At 41.5% G+C, this 18,670-nt stretch overlaps 1 protein-coding gene across 1 annotated transcript; it reads right to left on the bottom strand.

Moving 5' to 3' along the window:
* Positions 1-706: 706 nt before the first annotated feature.
* LOC117733461 (rho-related GTP-binding protein RhoA-D) lies at positions 707-16,965 on the bottom strand. The gene is made up of 5 exons (XM_034537129.1): positions 16,849-16,965; positions 6,091-6,246; positions 4,057-4,177; positions 2,302-2,432; positions 707-1,896 (listed from the first exon to the last, which is right to left on the bottom strand). Exons 2-5 carry the CDS (start codon positions 6,244-6,246, stop codon positions 1,723-1,725), a joined length of 582 nt encoding a protein of 193 aa, XP_034393020.1. The 5' UTR covers positions 16,849-16,965; the 3' UTR covers positions 707-1,722.
* Positions 16,966-18,670: the final 1,705 nt, after the last annotated feature.

Raw genomic sequence — 18,670 nt, 5'->3', positions numbered from 1 at the left:
TTTTAGGTTTTGAATTTGTAGTCGGGTCACTTTGTAAAAAAAAGAAAGAAAAAAAAAATAGCTAAAACAAAGCAGTTAAGATTACGTAGTATTTAAAAAATACTTTAATATCATGTTTGTCTCATCCAGACATTCAACACATCCCGCTCCTGTTTGTAAAGCGTCATCACAATCTACATTTCTGTGTTTAAACAAAACAGAGGAACTGGCCAGAAATTTGACGACTCTGGCAACATTCTGATCTATGTGGATCTGAATGTAATGGATAGAAAGACCACCACAATTGTAACATTAAATATACTTACATTCTTTCATGACAGGACCTGCTGTGCGATATGTACTGCATGCACCTCTCTGCCTTAGCCATGATACAGAAACACTAACATCAGAGTGATGCCTGTAAACCATGGTGGTTTTATGATCATGTCACTTAGTGATGAACACACAAGGAGAAAATTGTGACAAATGTGGTCGCTACCACTGATGGTTGTCTGAGAATTTTTTACACTCATTGGTGCAGCTCTGAGACTATACAAGAGACCGTACACTGGACACAGACTCATATGCGTGTTATTATAATCACATTTCAAGCTATGTCCTTGGGTGTAGTGTCAAACGAAAAGGCCCATTACACAACAACAAAGCCCTTATTTAAAATATTGAAGAAAGCTACTGATCTGATGAGCCAAACTGAGGAGATATCACATTGGCAATGACAACATTTGAGCTGTCAACTGGAAATTTTATTGAAACTTTTATGCACAGAATATAACTATAATCTGTCTGAATTGTATACAGTGTGCATCCATTGTGTTGAGACCAGAAACCTATAGATCCAGTATACAGTGGTGCATGATGACTGTATACTGGATCTCATTTAGCAGTACAGAGTTCAGAGGAAGGCTTTGACGTCTTGGTAGAGGCAAGTCTGTTGGACTCGGAGCCAGTGTGAGCGTGACTGAGTATTGTGTCCATGACAATAGACCACTGTCTCCAGTGCTGGTTTAAGCTATCGCCATGGAAGAGACACAGCAAGGTGCAGTCCAAAACCTCTCCACACAAATAGTTGCTGCTGCTTCAGTTTATGTCGGTCTCCGTGGATGAATGCAGAGTGAACGGGCTCTAAATTTAGTCATTAATGCCAGAAGGTAAAGCCGAGGGAAATGAGCTATGCTGACTCAACACATGGTGAAAAAGGGTTTTACGGGTGTAAAAGGAATAGTGGTGTGACATTTAGGTGGATCGTGACCCAAGCTGACTTATAAAGGAGAAAGTGGTACATGCAGGTTGAAGTGAAGCAGGGGTTCCATACTATTAAAGCAAATCTTAAAATGGTCTTGCCATTCACAGGTGGCATGTGACCCTCAAGAAGACAGACCCTTCTTTGTAAACATAACAGACATGATATGTTTGTAAATGCACACATAAATACAAACATACATTCATTTAAGGGTCCTTCACACTAACAGGCTGGTGTGCCGGGGTGGAGGAAAACAGAGCCGCAAACAAACAAAACAAAAGGTGTGTGAGTAGCAGAGGAAATAGAATTTAAAACTAAAGGCTGATTTGTTTTGCTTTTAAACAGGCGTGTCAGTCTTTCATATTCTCCTGTGGCATATCTGCATCTGTGAAGTAAGATAGTCCACGGAAGCCATCGCATTAAGGTTTCTCTAAGGCGGGAATCCTCCCTCGGGTGCCGATTGGCCAACAGACTGCGTCCCCTTACAGGAGCTGGCAGCCGCCCCTCTTCTTGCGCTTGCGGACCTGCAGCGCCGCTCTAGTGGCCATCTCAAACACCTCCCGCACGCCGTCCTTGGTCTTGGCGGAGCACTCCAGGTAGCCAAAGGCACTGATGCGGTTGGCCATGTCTCTACCCTCCTCCGGCTTCACAGGCTCCTGGAGGGTTAATGTGAAGATGGAAGGGGTTCATTCAACAAGGTGAACAGTGATTAGTTTTGAAGAGTAGTAGAATGTGATTAAGTACATTTACCCAAGTACTGTATCCGAGTACACATTCAAGGTGTATGTACTTCACTTGACTACATCACAAAGGCCAATATTTCACTTTTTACATCCACTAAACAAGGGAACGTTTTACTACACAATGAGTACTTTTACTTTTCAAACATAAAGTACATTTAGCTGATAATACTTGCATACTTTTACTTGTAGTGGTGTTTCAATATGTGCTATTAGTACTTTTACTTAAGTAATATGAATTGAAATACTACTTCTTCAACTACTACTGGCTTTGGGATAATTTGTTTCCAGTAACATAAACTAATATAGTCAGACACACACCTGTTTCATCTTGGCCAGCTCCCTGCGTGTGTGTTCATCATTCCTCAGGTCCTTCTTGTTACCCACGAGAATGATGGGGACGTTGGGACAAAAGTGTTTCACTTCAGGCGTCCATTTCTCGGGAATGTTCTCTGCAAGAATGGAAGAAAAAACAAAATACATTTAAAAAAACAAGCCGAGTCACTGCCCAGCAATTTCTTGAAGTATTTCCCTAAAAGGACAGCTGGGAGAGCCCTTGCCGTTTTCCTTGTAACTGGACAAACATAAATATCAAGAGATCACTGAACATTGATACATGGTCGAGCATGTTAGACTGCTCTGTCTTGAGGGAGATGCCCTACTGTGATGGAGTAGACATGCCATCTGTTTCAGGGTCCATATCAACAACACTGGGAGAAAGCCCCAGGACATTTGCTTGTTTATCTTGTTCCCTTTTAATGTGGAAACAACTAAATTAAAATGCATCTATTAAGTGCCAGTATCTTAAGGATGCATTGATCAGAATTAATCTACAATAGGTTAATCTTGGATACTGTTCAATCAACTCCTAATTGACTTTAAATGTACTTTTGTACTGCATTTAAAAAAGGTTCATAATAGGAGATGAGGAGCACTTTGATCAACGCCATCGATATTGCGACGCCTGAGCCAGAAAGTTGTAGCTCGCAGTTCTAACGGTACCAACTACGGCAAACGTCCTGGCGGAGCTCAGTGTTCACCTGAGGGGGAATCGGAGGGCGGACACTGTAACCAGTGTATGAGAGCAGTGATCCTTTAAGATACATTTTCCGTAGTTATTTATTTAAATTGCCTTAACACAGAAACAGTCAGCTGTTCTGGTTTAGTCAATTCCACACTTTAGACATGATTAACTGACAGTTAACTGTGATGCTTGTCTTCACGGCTGCAGCAGGATTAATTACAACACCATTAATGAATAACATCCAACTATACCTTGAATAGGGAAGGTAGCGCCGTAGTAGCACTTTAGTAGAACTTAAATGGCTCTTACTGATAGCACTTTGTAGTTTAACTTTATTGAAGAAATTGTACTTTCTTGATTCTTGTTGTTCGGAGTTGTACTCATGGTTTAATGCACTTATTGTAAGTCGCTTTGGATAAAAGCGTCAGCTCAATGACATGTAATGTAATGAACAGACGCCATCTAAATAATAATTACGTTTTCATGAAATGGATCATTAATTGCATTATGCGCAGTGGACAGGGAAATGTAATGTCAAAAACATAAATAATCAAAAGGGGAAAACCTCGAGAGGATCAGTGTGGATTTTACTGCACTGGCAAGTCAGACAAAAATGTGGACATTTAAAGGAGCATTTGCCAAAATCTATATGAAATGTTATTGAACATCGTTTTTTCAATGCAAAGAACCAGGTTCGTATTTTCCTAAATTCAGTATCAGAACAGCATGCAAGCTCTGTATTTTCTTTTTAGTGGATTGAGTCATATATGCACTTTGTCTTCTTCGGGATTGACTAACACCTTCAAATCTGTATAAATGACTGAATAAACTTAACCAGTTGCCTTGACTCACTGAGGTAGCATAACACAATTAATGATACACTCATAGCACCATTTAAAATCAGGTTCCTTCTGTCTCAAGTCTCTTGGGTCACTGAAACCACACTGTGATGCCAACGAGTTTTTAACATCACCTTAATGGTACACAACCATTTTCTAAAATGTTACTTATGGTGTTGCTAAGTAGCTAAACAATTTGATACGCAGCCTTACCTAAACTGTCGGGGCTATCTATAGAGAAGCACATGAGGATAACATCTGTGTCAGGGTAAGAGAGAGGCCTCAGTCTGTCATAGTCCTCCTGACCTGCTGTATCCCACAACGCCAACTCCACCTGAGAAAAAAGAGAAAAAGAACGTAAGTGAAACAAGAGACTGCTAGAAATAGGCGCAATTTAAGTAACATTATGAAGGTAGCCTAATCCAACTACATCATGGATGAAGCAGGATGAAGAGGGGAAAGGAGAATATGGGCAACAAAAATAGAGGCAGAATAACTAAAAAGATCCAGAAAAAAAAAAAGAAAAGGATTTAAAACAATTAATTCATTTCATGCCTAAAAAGCAACTCCCCCAGGAGGTGGAGATTGTTCCCACAGGATATTCTTACGCTGTTAATCAAACCGTTAGCAGTCCGAGCGTGCCAGAGATAAAACAAATGTCCAGCAAAAAAACATGTTGCACTCAGCCAGGTCTGTAGCACAGTCCACAATACAACCCCAAACCAGCATATAGGTGTGTCTTCTACACAAAAGCCTAGAAGTGTCATTGCATAAATACATCATGTGGCTTTTGTCTGCATCTCCTAAAGGGCTGTGGACTATTAGCTTTAACTGTAATCTAGACATAGTTTATGCTCAGTATTTAAAATCGACAGTAACCTCGCCCACATTGCAATCACAGCTGGAAAACTGTGCCCGATACAGCTGAGTACTACTACAGCATGATGGCAGTTACTTTTGACTTGCACACATTTTTTGATAAGTCTTGCTTGTTGGCCGACAAACGACTAGACTGGCTGGCCACATTGCCCTCTGGCATTGTCCATAGTATATGAGACGGTGGGCTGACATTGACCGTGACAAACCTGTGTCCATTTCTGCTGCTTTTGAATTATTTGACCACTAAATGTCTCTCAGGAGTCCGCCTCATCTATTTATTTTAACGAAAGGCTTCCCGTCTGAACTCCTCTTTTCAGCCTTTATCTTGGTTGTTGTAACCGCAACTAAATATAATCAAAGAATGATAATAAAGGTGAGCTGTAAGTTGAACTGTGACACTGACAATATTTAAATACACCAAATACTTTTATATAAATCTCTCTACCCTGGTTGAGGTGCTTGAAGTACAGTCAACTTTGTATAATACCACACAGGAAACAGGAACAGGAAATGGGAAATTAGTCATGATGCATGAGAACACTGGGCAGGAAGGTGGCACTGATCCATTTCCTGTTGTTGGCTGGGGGTCTTCTGCTTTATAACAATGAAAGGACCCAAGGATTTGCTTACAATACACACTTATCCCCATCAGTCTTCAGAGCCATGATTCTCAACCAACAGGGCCACATTTTAAATCACTACAGCAGCAGATTTAGTGACACATACACCTGCCCGATGATATAATATGATATGTAATGTCTGTTCTGAATGTCTCGGATTATCACTGGCAGAAGAAGTACTCATCCTTTAGTAGAGTACTTAATTTAAAATCCTACTTAAGTAGAAACACAGAAGTATCAACAGCTAAATGTACTTACAGTATCAGAAGTAAAAGTACCCATGTGAACGATATGTTATTATATATTACATGATTAGGCTGTTAATACTGATGAACGATGTGTGAGCAGCTGGCGCTGTTGTAGCTGGTCGAGGTGCAACTAGTTTTAGTTACTTGATATTATCACCAAATAGTGACATCCAGTGGTGTCCAACCGAGGGTGGCCTCTCCACCGGGTCAGAAGATAAATCTGTATTTCAGGTCATGAGATCATTTTGACTTCTCTAATCTTTGCTTCGTTGTTAAATATTGGATAATTTGACCTCTTTTGGGCCTCGAACTATTATTCTGATTTGTGTTATTCTGAAAAGCAACTATTCAGCTAAATGTAGTGGAGTAGAAAGTACAATATGTCTGTAGAAGTATACTCAGAATCTGACCTAAATACTGTACCTAGTTTCCAACATTGTTCATTATTCATAATCATTTAACTAAAACAAATACAAATGTACATTTAAAATATAAAATACCTGTTTGCCATCAACTTCAATGTCAGCGATGTAGTTCTCAAACACAGTGGGGACGTAGACCTCTGGGAACTGGTCCTTACTGAAGACGATGAGCAGACAGGTCTTCCCACATGCACCATCCCCAACAATCACCAACTTCTTCCTGATGGCTGCCATCTACAATCACAATACAGTGTGGGTAGTCTTTATATTAAGAATTGAGATATGCATGAGAACGAAACAAACAATCAGTAGGCAGGAGGGAGGTGACACAATCCAATCAGAAATAAGAAGAGTAAGAGAACGAGAATGAGGAAAGAAAGAGATGATCGAAGTCTGTTTTAGAGCCGCACCCTCTTCCCTTTCCTGGACTACGTCCTGTGTGTGTGGTGAAAAACAGATTCAGGCTGAGGGTTCAGGACTAGTTTGGAAAAGCAGTGGAAGGGAAGAGAACAGGAAAAGAGCAACAGCGTTGGTAATGCTGCAGCCTCAGTGCTCCAACACCCTGCTGCACACGTCACATTAAAAGTGATCCTAAATGTGTCACTTCTACGGCCTGGTGATCTACAGCTCTTACTGTCTTCTACAATCTTCTCTTACAATCTTTGCTTGCATCCCTGAAAAGGTGTGTATAAGGGAGTAAAACATGGCTTGCCAGAGAAAGATAGGGCCCCCCACACACACACGCACACGCACACGCACACGCACACGCACACGCACACGGATCAATAAACATCTCCCACAAGCTGACAATAATGGAGAGAAGGTCATAGGTGATGAGACAATGTACTGGCTGCCTGCAGTAAGTACTTTCTAAACCAAAACAACAATCTACACATCTAACATAACGCATGCAGTGTCAAAATCGCAGCCGATGAATTGTGGAGGAATATACACATTATTTAAATGAGCTAAAATCAATAGTTCTACTGTATACATTATTAATGGTTAATATGATCACTTATATGTGGACTCCTCCGCTCTAGAGTTTTTCAGCATCTTTTAGCTTATCGTTTTGGTTTCGAGACCCATAACTTTACCGTTTTGAATTTATTCTCACCGCTCTGTTGTTTCTGGCTACAGCGGGCAGCTGTTTATAGTAAAAAAGTAAGATGCCCACTTTACGCTACCTGCCCAGCACCAAACGGCTGACAGTTAGCTGGTGAACAAAGTGGAGCATTTAGCAGATAAAGAGCCCGTTAGTGGAGCAAACTGAGCAAAAAAGCGGTGGATTGCTTTTACATTTATCAGTTAGCCATAGACAACTCATAATGATTCGTGTTATTCTGTATTTACTGAGTGTGTAAATAAGCAACTGGTTGCTGAGAAGTTTGCCATATCAATTCAACGGGTGATAATTCAGTGTTTGGTTTGCAGCTTGTTTTTCCTGTAAAGTGGCCCAAAAGTAATTTATTGTCGCTTTAAGAAAACAAGAAGTAACCCAAGAAAGCAAAACATCCAAGCACTTGTGTACTTTCATCATCAGATCCATAAACTCCAACAGGTATACTAGTAACTATTATATGTCAAACAGTAATGTAGCGCTATGGTAAACAGAGTTTTGCTGCACTTGTGTATAAACAGTTATTTCCCCTGAAAGTATCAGTGGGTGGACTGGAAAGGTCCTGTTGATACCAAATATTCATAGAAAATAAAGCCAATTAAATTCTTAATGGAAACATGGAGGCTCCTCTACATGGAGTGACCAAAATTGATTATAAATGCATTTGTATCATGTCATTTATTGCACGAGTTACATTTTCTTCAGCTTCAGATTATGAGCCTAGGCGTTCGTGTTTGTTCAAGAATTAAATGTGCATCTCCACATCCTTCATTTTAATTCGCCTCACTACCATTTCCACCACAAGAATCAAAAGACAAGTGTTCAGTTTGCTGTTTCGAGGAACCCACATTAAAATCAGGCCAGTTTGTCTCTGGAGAACGCCGCCTGTTCTCAGTGATAGCAGGCTGCTGTTACACCATTCATCATACTGTCACTACTAGAGAGAAGGAAGGACAGGCGTTCGGCCGCACACACACACACACACACACCTGGTAAGCCCCGTGCAGATCCTGCAGATCTTGTGCCGTTACAAAATAATGCTGCTTATTGACAACGGTAGCTCTCCCATGCTGCCTACGATGCCAGGGGCAACACAGTGCTTAGTGCGTGTGCACACTGTGCCAGTACAAGGATGGGAACAGGCACTCAAAGGACTTCTTGATGTTGAGGCGTGTTCTACTACCCTTGAAATGTGGCATGAAACGATTCCCTTTAACAGTGATATCATACGAAGTGGTGATGCCAACGTTCCCCAAAATATGGAATAAAAACGAATCAAGTAGAAAACTATAAACTAATCATTGATTGTCCATTTATTGAATATTGTCAATTCATTAATACAACTGTCAATTATCTGTCATGAATTGTCTGTGAAATGTATGTGAAAGTAAAATGTGCCAGACAGCATAGCAGTGAGAAGCTGTGGACCAGGAAAACCTTTATAGAATTTTAAGTGTTTCGATTCATTATTAAACTTATGAAATGTCCATTGTTTTGCTCCTCCTGCTGGTCCGCATAACAGTCATTCTTTTGTTGGGGGAAGATATGCAGGTGCTTAACGTGCTTTGTGTATTCTTCCTGTGACAATGCTGTCCTCATTTGCCTGCCATACTTGAAGTGAGTTCCTGGTATGACAAACAGAGGGAGGAGAGAATATGAGCCGAAGGAAAGACATCTGGAATTCAACCATTTTGTCATTTTCTCTCATTCTCCCTCCTCGAGTTTCTCCCCTCGGGGTCAGTTCAAATAAGCTTTAATAGCTCAAGGAGGAGTCCCACACAGCTGGTCCTGCCTCTTCCTCAGTGTGGGATTGTTCACGTTAACAAGAGTCTGCACTGTGTGTAAGGATTCATGGAGAGCAGACACCCATATAACAGAGTGGAGGTTTTACGATTTAACCTAGTTAAAACTAACTAGGACTGTTATGTTATGTTATTATTATAAGCTACATAAACCTCATTAAAACAAATTAAACCCACCTAAGACATCAGCCCAAAGTACGCAGCTGTTCATTGTTTTTGTATGCTTTTGTATTATGACAGCCTACTTGAGTTAAATTCAACAGTTAATAATTAAGTAGTATGCTAGTAAGTCCAAATACACTCATTAATAATTGAAATGAAGATCTGTGTGAGATTAAAATTGCTTGTACAAGTAGCAGTGAATTGAATAGACCAACCCGCCACTGCATTATTATCAGTGTTACAAAAAACAATAAGAAACCAGTCGTGAGCCATAATATAGAGACATTCAGTACCTGCACACACACACGCCGGTCTCGAAGAGAAAGGTCATATAACCTATTGTGCGTTCACACGTTTCTTAGGATTAATTTTCCCGTCTTGCATAATGTTTGTCTCTGTGTGGAGTAGCAAAGGACAAAGTTATCATTCCTTGCACATGCAGCACAGATTCTGATTCCTACCTGGTAGGTTTTGACTCACACCTGCCGTTGTAACACATTAGCCAGTCCTGTTCAATAGAAGTTGTTTGGGGTCCTTTTGATAAGGAGTACAAGCCATAAAACTACCATTATCAAAAGTTATGTAAGCTTGTAAACCAATTACAAAACAGTGGGACCCACAAAGAGTTGAGTAGGGAAACTGTGTGGCGAACAGTATGCAGCAGAAAGCAATGCAATCAGAGCTGCTTTTCCTCAGTTTCAGTTAAATTTTGCAGGTGAACCACACCTTTAAAATGCTGCCAAATGTTGACAGCTGCATCTGAACTTCAGCATTTTGTTCTAGCGTGAGAAGCTGTCCAACTTTGTGCCACCTACAATGAGAGACACTTCTCTCTTCACAGGCATCCCGTGTATCCAAAACCTACAGGACACTATACAAAATATTATTGGGTAAAAAAGTTGAATCTGGCTCAACTTTTGCTGCAGCGCAACATGATGTAATCTAACAAGGCAGGGCTGTGTGACCGATTAAATACATCCAAGTGCAAATTCCTGCTGGATTACTATTTAAGATGAACAGCATATTTCTACATTTTCTTTACCACGTGATGAAGTTGTAAAATCCTGTCCCAGAGTATTATAAACTTGTGCTGCATTTTGGCTTCAGAGAAGCCTTCGAACTCATGGCTCAGTTAAATATACTTACTGGATCGTATTTCCAGGGTAATGTACAGCACCCTCGGCTGTACATTGCCAAGGATCAAACCTGGTGGAGGTAAGGTCATGATATGTAGATGCCTCGAAGCTACATTAACGGATGGAGGTCAAGAGGAGATCATGAATAGAGCCACCATACACCATATCTACCTGGGAGAAATTAGTTACAGAATAAGGACAGAGAGAGATGTAGAATACCAAGAAGATAAAACAGGATTTAAGCTGCTCAGCAGGCCATAAATTAATTAATGTCCCTGTGATTTATCTTTCCTTGGAATGTGCCAGGACACCCCCTGTCAAGTGTACATCGCCTGTACACTTGACAGGGGGTGTTTGAACAAAGAGTTTGAGTTGTTACAGACGAATATAACCTGAGTGTTAACAGTTCAGGTTTTGACACACTGATCGGTCAAAAGCAGGAAAAGGCATTCCACGTGAAGAAGAATAATGGATCACTGAAAGCTCACAATCAAACCCTGTCTGACTGTGTACACATGTGGGAGGACGTAAGCTTTGAGGAATGTCTCACCCACTTTCAACACCCCGCACCCCTTTCTTCTAAACACACATCTCTCCATCCACCAGTATCGCTCCCTCTTTCTCCTGGTGGAAATTTCGAGGAATAAATTATCCATGAAGACCACCATGAAGAACAAACATGGGGCCAAACTTCAACAACTACACATTCAGCTCACACTAGAACAGTAACATCGATTGATATCAAATTTAAAGCAGCTTTCTCTGGAACAACAACAGGCTTCATAGAACTTTTTTCACACATGCAGTAATACTCTCCTGTAAGACCTGTAACAGACTGAGAATCTGTGGAGGACCTGTTTAAGGAGGTGCCGAATGCACTTTGTTGATGCAGAGCTATTTAGTTGACCAACATATTCAGACTGCTTTATTCATTTCAATGTGGACTTACTTAAGGCCAAGTGTGCATTGTGGAGATTTAAAATGTAAGGAAATATAAATTTAATATTATTTAAAATACATAGACAATGAAACTCCTTCAGAAGTTGAAACCAAGATTATGAAGGTTGAATCAAACTTGAGACCAGAAGTGGCTGCTCAGGATCCAGGCCGGGGAGGCAGCTAAAGTCAGAGAACCTAGCTGGAGCCCAAAATAGGACAGAGCCATTGAGACTACCCCGACCCAATTCATCACAGAGCACAGCTCAAAGCAGAGGACAAAAGAGGGAAATAGCACACAGAATTATCCTTTCATCCGCCCCAGAGTTCCGTGGCCATACAGACGATAGATAGGAGAGAAGGAAGGAGAGGCGCGGTGGTCAGTACATCAGCATGTTATACACAAGCAACAGATGTGGAGAAACGTAAAACATACCAAAGTCTTTGATTAATATTCCACGAGATGGGATGAATTAGTCATGCCGTGGATAGGGGGACAGAGCTAATCAGGATATCTCTCTCTCTCTCTCTCTCTCTCTCTCTCTCTCTCTCTCTCTCTCTCTCTCTCTCTCTCTCTCTCTCTCTCTCTCTCTCTCTCTCTCTCTCTCTCTCTCTCTCTCTCTCTCTCTCTCTCTCTCTCTCTCTCTCTCTCTCTCTCTCTCTCTCTCTCTCTCTCTCTCTCTCTCTCGCTCTCTCTCTCTCTCTCTCTCTCTCTCTCTCTCTCTCTCTCTCTCTCTCTCTCTCTCTCTCTCTCTCTCTCTCTCTCTCTCTCTCTCTCTCTCAATGTGATGTCACCATCAGGAAGCTAATGCTGCGTATCTTTAGGGTGCTGCATTCCTCCTATCCGTCTCACATACACAGCACAAATGAAAGCCAAAAAAAAAAGCCATGTCCTGGATGTAGACCAGACCCGATCTGTTTGCAGCACGGTACGCAAGTACCAATGTTTTGAAGCGGATGCGGGCGGCCACCGGCAACTAGTGAAGGTCGCGGAGTAGTGTGGGTAAATTTCGGGAGGTTGAAGACCAGTCGAGCAGCTGCATTCTGGATGAGCTGTAGAGGTCGAATGGCAGTAGCAGGTAGACCTGCCAGGAGGGAGTTGCAATAGTCTAGCCGTGAGATGACCAGAGCCTGGACCAGAACCTGTGCCGCCTTCTGAGTGAGAAGGGGTCGTATTCTCCTGATGTTGTACAGCATGTACCTACAGGAGCGTGTTATTGCGGTAATGTTGGCAGTCAGGGAGAGTTGACTGTCGAGCGTCACACCGAGGTTCCTGGCAGTCGGAGTCGGAGCCAGCACTGAGTTGTTGAAGTTAATAGTTAGGTTGTGGGTGGGAGAGCCTTTTCCTGGAAGGAGGAGAAGTTCAGTCTTGTCCGGGTTAATTTTCAGGTGGTGAGCGGACATCCACTGAGAGATGTCGGTCAGACAGGCAGAGATTCGTTCTGCTACCTGTGTTTCGGATTGGGGAAACGAGAGGATCAGTTGGGTGTCGTCAGCATAGCTGTGGTAGGTGAAGCCATGCGAGCGAATGACAGAGCCAAGAGAGTTGGTGTACAGAGAGAAGAGAAGAGGACCAATGACTGAACCCTGAGGGACCCCAGTAGTCAGAGGACAAGGCTCAGACACAGATCCTCTCCAGGTTACCCGGTAAGAGCGGTCGGTGAGGTAGGATGAGAAGAGTGAGAGCGCGGTGCCTGAGATACCCAGGTCCTGGAGGGAGGACATGAGGATCTGGTGGTTCACTGTGTCAAAGGCAGCGGAAAGGTCTAGAAGGATAAGGACAGAGGAGAGAGGGGCTGCTCTAGCAGTGTGAAGCTGCTCAGAGACAGCAAAGAGGGCAGTCTCTGTTGAGTGGCCTGTCTTGAATCCAGACTGGTGGGGGTCTAGAATGTTGTTACTGTGAAGAAAGGAGGAGACTTGGTTAAAGATAGCTCGCTCTAGAGTTTTGGAAAGGAAGGGGAGGAGAGAGACAGGTCTGTAGTTATTGACTTCAGACGGGTCGAGAGTGGGTTTCTTCAGGAGAGGGTTGACTCTTGCCTCCTTCAGAGAGTTAGGGAAACAGCCGGTTGAGAGGGAGGTGTTAATAAGATGGGTGAGAAAGGGAAGAAGGTCCGGAGCAATGGACTGGAGAATGTGAGAAGGGATGGGGTCAAGGGGGCAGGTGGTTGGGCGGGCAGAGGTTACCAAGGTAAGAACTTGATTAGGAGACAGGGGGATAAAAGAGGAAAACAAGGGGGAAGAAGGTGAAGTTACTGGAGGTGTAGTTATGGAAGATGGATTAGTAAATGAAGAGCGTATGTCATCTATCTTTTTTGTAGTAGTCAAGTAGTAGTCAACAAAGTGGCTTGGTAGAAGGGTGGAGGGAGGGGGGGACCAGGGGGGTCAAGGAGGTTGGAAAAAATTGAGAAGACACATGAACACAGCCTAGATGGAGCTGCCCCCACGCAACACCACGACAGTTTCTCAACCGTCCATCTTTGCCTTACAACTATGTGTAGTGTTACAGCAGTTAGGTATGAGATCCAATAGACAATTTCCCAATAATTTCACATCGTTTATCTTAATAGGTTAAACTTTCAACTTTGACTGCCACTAAATGAAAAAATACCTGCAACCCAAATATGTCTAATCACCTTTTCTTGGCTGACAAGGCAAACACAATACAGCTTTTAATGTTCAGAGCCTGTACCTACGCAGTGGGACACATTCAATTAATAGCTGTAGCCTACTTACTCCAAATACTGAAGGTCCCGTCTCAGAACTATTAGGTTGATCTGATTAATGTCAAATATTGATATGATGTGAATAACGGGAGATTCTCAAAGTGACTTGAGATGATGAGCTGGATTATTTCAGAGGAAAAGAGTCACCACAGTGTTTTTGTAGTTCAGAAGAGATCAACACAGTCCACTCACAGTCATCGTACAGTGACACAACAGAGATATGCGTCCTAACCTTTGGCTGAATACCGACACCAGGTGCAGAGAGCACATTAACCAAAGAAAAGACAATCTTTTCAGTGTAGTTGTACTGAATTTACGCTCCAGAGGGTCATGATGTTTGTCATTTTAACAGTAACTATTACAAACAAAGCCTGCTGTCTACATGATTGCCATTGCTCTTTGCTAATACAAAAGTGAGGCGAGATAAAAAGATGTCACAAGAGATTTGTTAGCATCTCTCAGTTTAACTAATCTGGGTATTTTGCCAATTGCCAGCTGGATCCAAAATGGAACCAGCTATCAGTTCCCATCCCTAAGAGCCCTGCTGCCAATGTTACTCAGAGGAAATATTTGGCTTTCCAAATGGCCCCTTTAGGAACTTCCCAAAACTGCTAGCACAAAGAAAAAGGCCTTCGAACAAGAATGCGTGTTGCCGTAGAGGATTTTCTCATCTGCATACAGTCTCTACATGATACACCCAGAAGCTTACAGACACATTTGTCCATGTTGACATGTTTGCCAATCACCATCAGATGACTCGAAAACAGATAGAGATAAAAGCCGAAACTCAGCATTTTCTTGTGTTCTGTTCAGAAACTGCAGTGAAATTCACTTTCAGTACGATACTCACCTCCTTAGAAAATACTGCTGCTGGAAAGTTGCCCTGAAAAATCTAAAGACATGAAAGGGTGGAACATTGTGTTTGAGCCCCTCGACTGATAAGCACCTATGGCCTTAAAATACACAAACCAGCGTGAGCTAGAAGGAAGGAATAACGGCCATCTGGGCAATCCCCTTCTGTCCATGCACCACTTCCTAAATCTTTGCTTAGGAGAACTTCCTGCAGTCACCACCCCTAAGGCTTGGGCTGGATGTACAAAAGGCAAACAGTAAAACACTAGTTGTAGGCCTGTGGTGGAGAACATGCCAAGGGGAACACAATGAGGTGCAGCACCAGGGTGAAACGGCCTCTGGAGATCCTGGCACATTTAGAGCTTTTGATCCATAATTGTTCTCCATGATGGCTTTCGTACTGACCTACTGAGCTATTCAGCTCTCGTCTGACATGACCTCCATGTGACAAGAAGAAAAGAATAAGAGTGCACATGCTGGAGATGTCAAGTCTGTCATTATGACACACTCATATTTTAATTAGAAGTTTCTGTTATTTGTATGGATGTCCCAATCAAGTTTTTTTTGGCCAAATAAATTGATGTTGTCGAGTTTAATTTTACATTTACCTAAATGTTGAATAAATATGACACATCTGACTTTCCACAAGCTACCTGATCCACATAGTCAGGGTCCTGATTCAAAACAAACTTAAAATATGTGTATGCTATGGAGTGAAATAATTATGCACTTCAAGCCAAGAAAACCTAGAAAAACATTTAATTAGTCAATTTCTCTAATTTTGCAAGGATTCCTGTGTGAGCGCATTTACTTTCCTGAATAATTAGTATTTTCAATGCACCACCTACATCCATCTCGATTTGCAAATTATAACACTCATAATTACAAGCCAAATACAGCCCACTCCACACAGAGGCTCTGAATTATATCACTTGGTAGAGTGAGTCAAAACCTCCCTGATGCCTCTGATGACAACCGCAGACATAAGGACTTCTGCTTTTGCATTAATGTAGTCTCGATTGGGGATTTCCACAACATTTCCTTCCACTGCATTGACAATGATTAGTGTGTGTTCGTGTGTGAGGGTAACACTTCCACTTCTGACCACTACCTGCAAACAGCCTAGTCAGCTGTTTAGCTACGATGACATCATACTTTCTTCTGTAGAAGCCACACAAACACAAACATTTGACATGCAAGCATGCACATATCTATACCAGGAAGATATCTTCAAGGATTCTTCTTCTGGCTGTGTGTCTGCCCTTTGACGTCCTGCGGGACAGTGCAGAGACACAAAAGGGGGCTAGTCCAGTTGATGGGTGGCATTAGTTTTGCAGGGCTCAGAAACCGGTGGTAGCATCTTTATTATGGGGAACACGCCAAGACAATTAGGGGAACAACAAGCCTGTGTGAGATATGAGGGTCCTCGCTACAGTAGCAGAGCAGCACAACAAGGGTGTGGTGACTCGCAGAGAGGAATTTCCTCGGGACAGAAATTTAAAATGGGCGAGAAGGAGACTTTTTGAGGACACAACCAAAACAAAACGGTCACTCACTCGGTAACCTACAAGTATTATTGATATTGTGCCTTCTAATAATTCCTGTACAGCTGAATAAAACATCCAATATCATCAACTCCCATTTACTGGCCAAACAGGTTTCCAAAGAGAAATAGCTCGATACGTTTTGTATTGTTTTACACAGCGAGGAAAGATCTGCTCTGCCTTCCTCCACAGCTGAAGTCCATATATTTAACTTATATTACGTAATAAAGCATATTGTGGGTAGAGACAGGGCTGGGTTGTTGTCTGATATGATCCATATTTCCGACTGGAGAGAACAAACATGCGAGTGTCACAGTTAATGATACTTTTCTTTTATATTTATATGACCTAAACGTCGAAACGCGTCAGCCATTCCGCCAGAAAAAAAACTTCTAAACAAGTAACAGGTTTCCACTCGCCGAGCTTGCGGCTGGTGGCGTCTCGCCTCATTGACGTATCTTCCGAAGCTACTTTTCCTTCACACCTCAAACTCGCTTTCCTGACTCAAGGGGCGCTCGCAATGAAACGAGAGTAATAAAAGGAAAACAAACATGTGCTTACCTTTCCCAGGGTGTGCTTTCAAATATCAAAGGCCTCCGTGTTCCCCTCCTGCCGTCTTCCGTCCGCGAAGCAGCTGTAGAGTAAAACGGCGGAGGAGGAAACGACCAAACCGATACTCACAAGACCCTCCCATAACATTGCGTTCATGGTCCCCCGGAAACTTGTAAATAAAATGTATAATCATTTTTAAGACGCACAATTAAAGAAGATAACGATAAACAGTTATGTGCAGTATCTTATTGTTGTCATGGTGTTTTACATGGTTGTCATGCTCTTTGCTAGCTTTCCCCTTAAACCAGATCTCTATTGACCAATGTGAGATTCATACACAGTAAATTACTGTGTACTATTTGCTATTTCTAAAGCTCATATTGATTGCTATGATTTCCACATATTTCCTAGATTTCCTTAAAAAGTATGACTGTAACTATATTTTCCGGATGGATGTCATTAAGCAAATACATACTAATTTGTGTCCCAATTCCATACGAAATATCTACTTTGTGATACCATGAGGTTCATACCGAGTACCGATTGTCACAATGCACTAGTGATACAGATAATTAAATAGATCAACTGCGACACTTGTCCTGTCAATTTCAAATGTGAAACCATTAAAAAAAGTGCAACATTTAACGCTAAAACTGGCTGATCAAGGTTTTATCCCTTTTCTAATGAAATTTCAATATTTATTGGAACTTTAAACAGTTCTTATGTCCTTGACAGGCATGAATCAGTGCAGTTTTTGGACTGAGCACCTAGACAAAAACAATGTGTGCGTGTGTTTCTTCACAGTATTTTACAAATCAATATATTAATGTATATGGCATTTGAGAGCTGTTTCCAGAACTAACTAACTAGTTCAGATGTGAATGGCTCCTGCAATCCCAATGTTTGCAGAACCCCGTGACTAAATTCAATTCAATTCAATTCAGTTTATTTTATATAGCCCAATATCACAAATTACGAATTTGCCTCAGAGGGCTTTACAATCTGTACACATGCGACATCCCTGTCCCAGGACCTCACAAAACACTCAAAAATGTATACTTTATTCAATTCTATTTTACCTTTTACACTGCCACACTGAAAAAAAACTTTTTACAACTGTGCATGAATGCAGCACAGTGTCTTCACTATTTAAGAGTCCAGCATCTGCACGCTATTGGCTGAACGGATTTAACCGTTACAATGCCCCTTCCCCTTTACGGTTAGAGAATAATGACATCATATATATAAAGAGGTGGTCTCTCATTTAAATTGTCACCATTAGTTTGGATTTCCAGTTATCTCAGAAGCAATTTCTCAATGTTTTTTTGTGTAAAATATGAGATGAATACTTATGTTCATATTGATTTAAATAGTATTATTATGTTCATTTCATTATTAATATTAATATGATTGCACTTCTTCTATATTATCAGTATTATTATTACTTGTTGTGTAAGGAAATGGACTTTAACATGATTGTTTTTTTCACACAGTGCTCTAGGAAATCACACTATAGGGACTTTAGCTTTTTGAGGTCATAAGTTAATTTGCCCTAGAGTACACTGTAAAAACATAGCAGCTCTAGGGTGAGAATAACATTTCATGGCATACAGTAGGCATATTATTAACCCACAGTAGTCTAATAAAGAGCACTGGTTTTGCTTCTCGTGTGGAGAGAAAACAAAGACTTATTTGTTGACAGGCTTGAACCACAAGCCTCCACAACAAACTGAATCTATCTTACTCTCTGTATCTTGGCCCTTTGACAGTAATTTGGACAGTTCTCTGCAGTTTCCATGGAAATACCAACATAGTTTAAAATAAAACTGTG

The sequence above is a fragment of the Cyclopterus lumpus genome, chromosome 7 (assembly GCF_009769545.1).
Source record: "Cyclopterus lumpus isolate fCycLum1 chromosome 7, fCycLum1.pri, whole genome shotgun sequence".
Lineage (NCBI taxonomy): Eukaryota > Metazoa > Chordata > Actinopteri > Perciformes > Cyclopteridae > Cyclopterus > Cyclopterus lumpus.
This window is presented reverse-complemented; position numbering and strand designations above follow the sequence as displayed.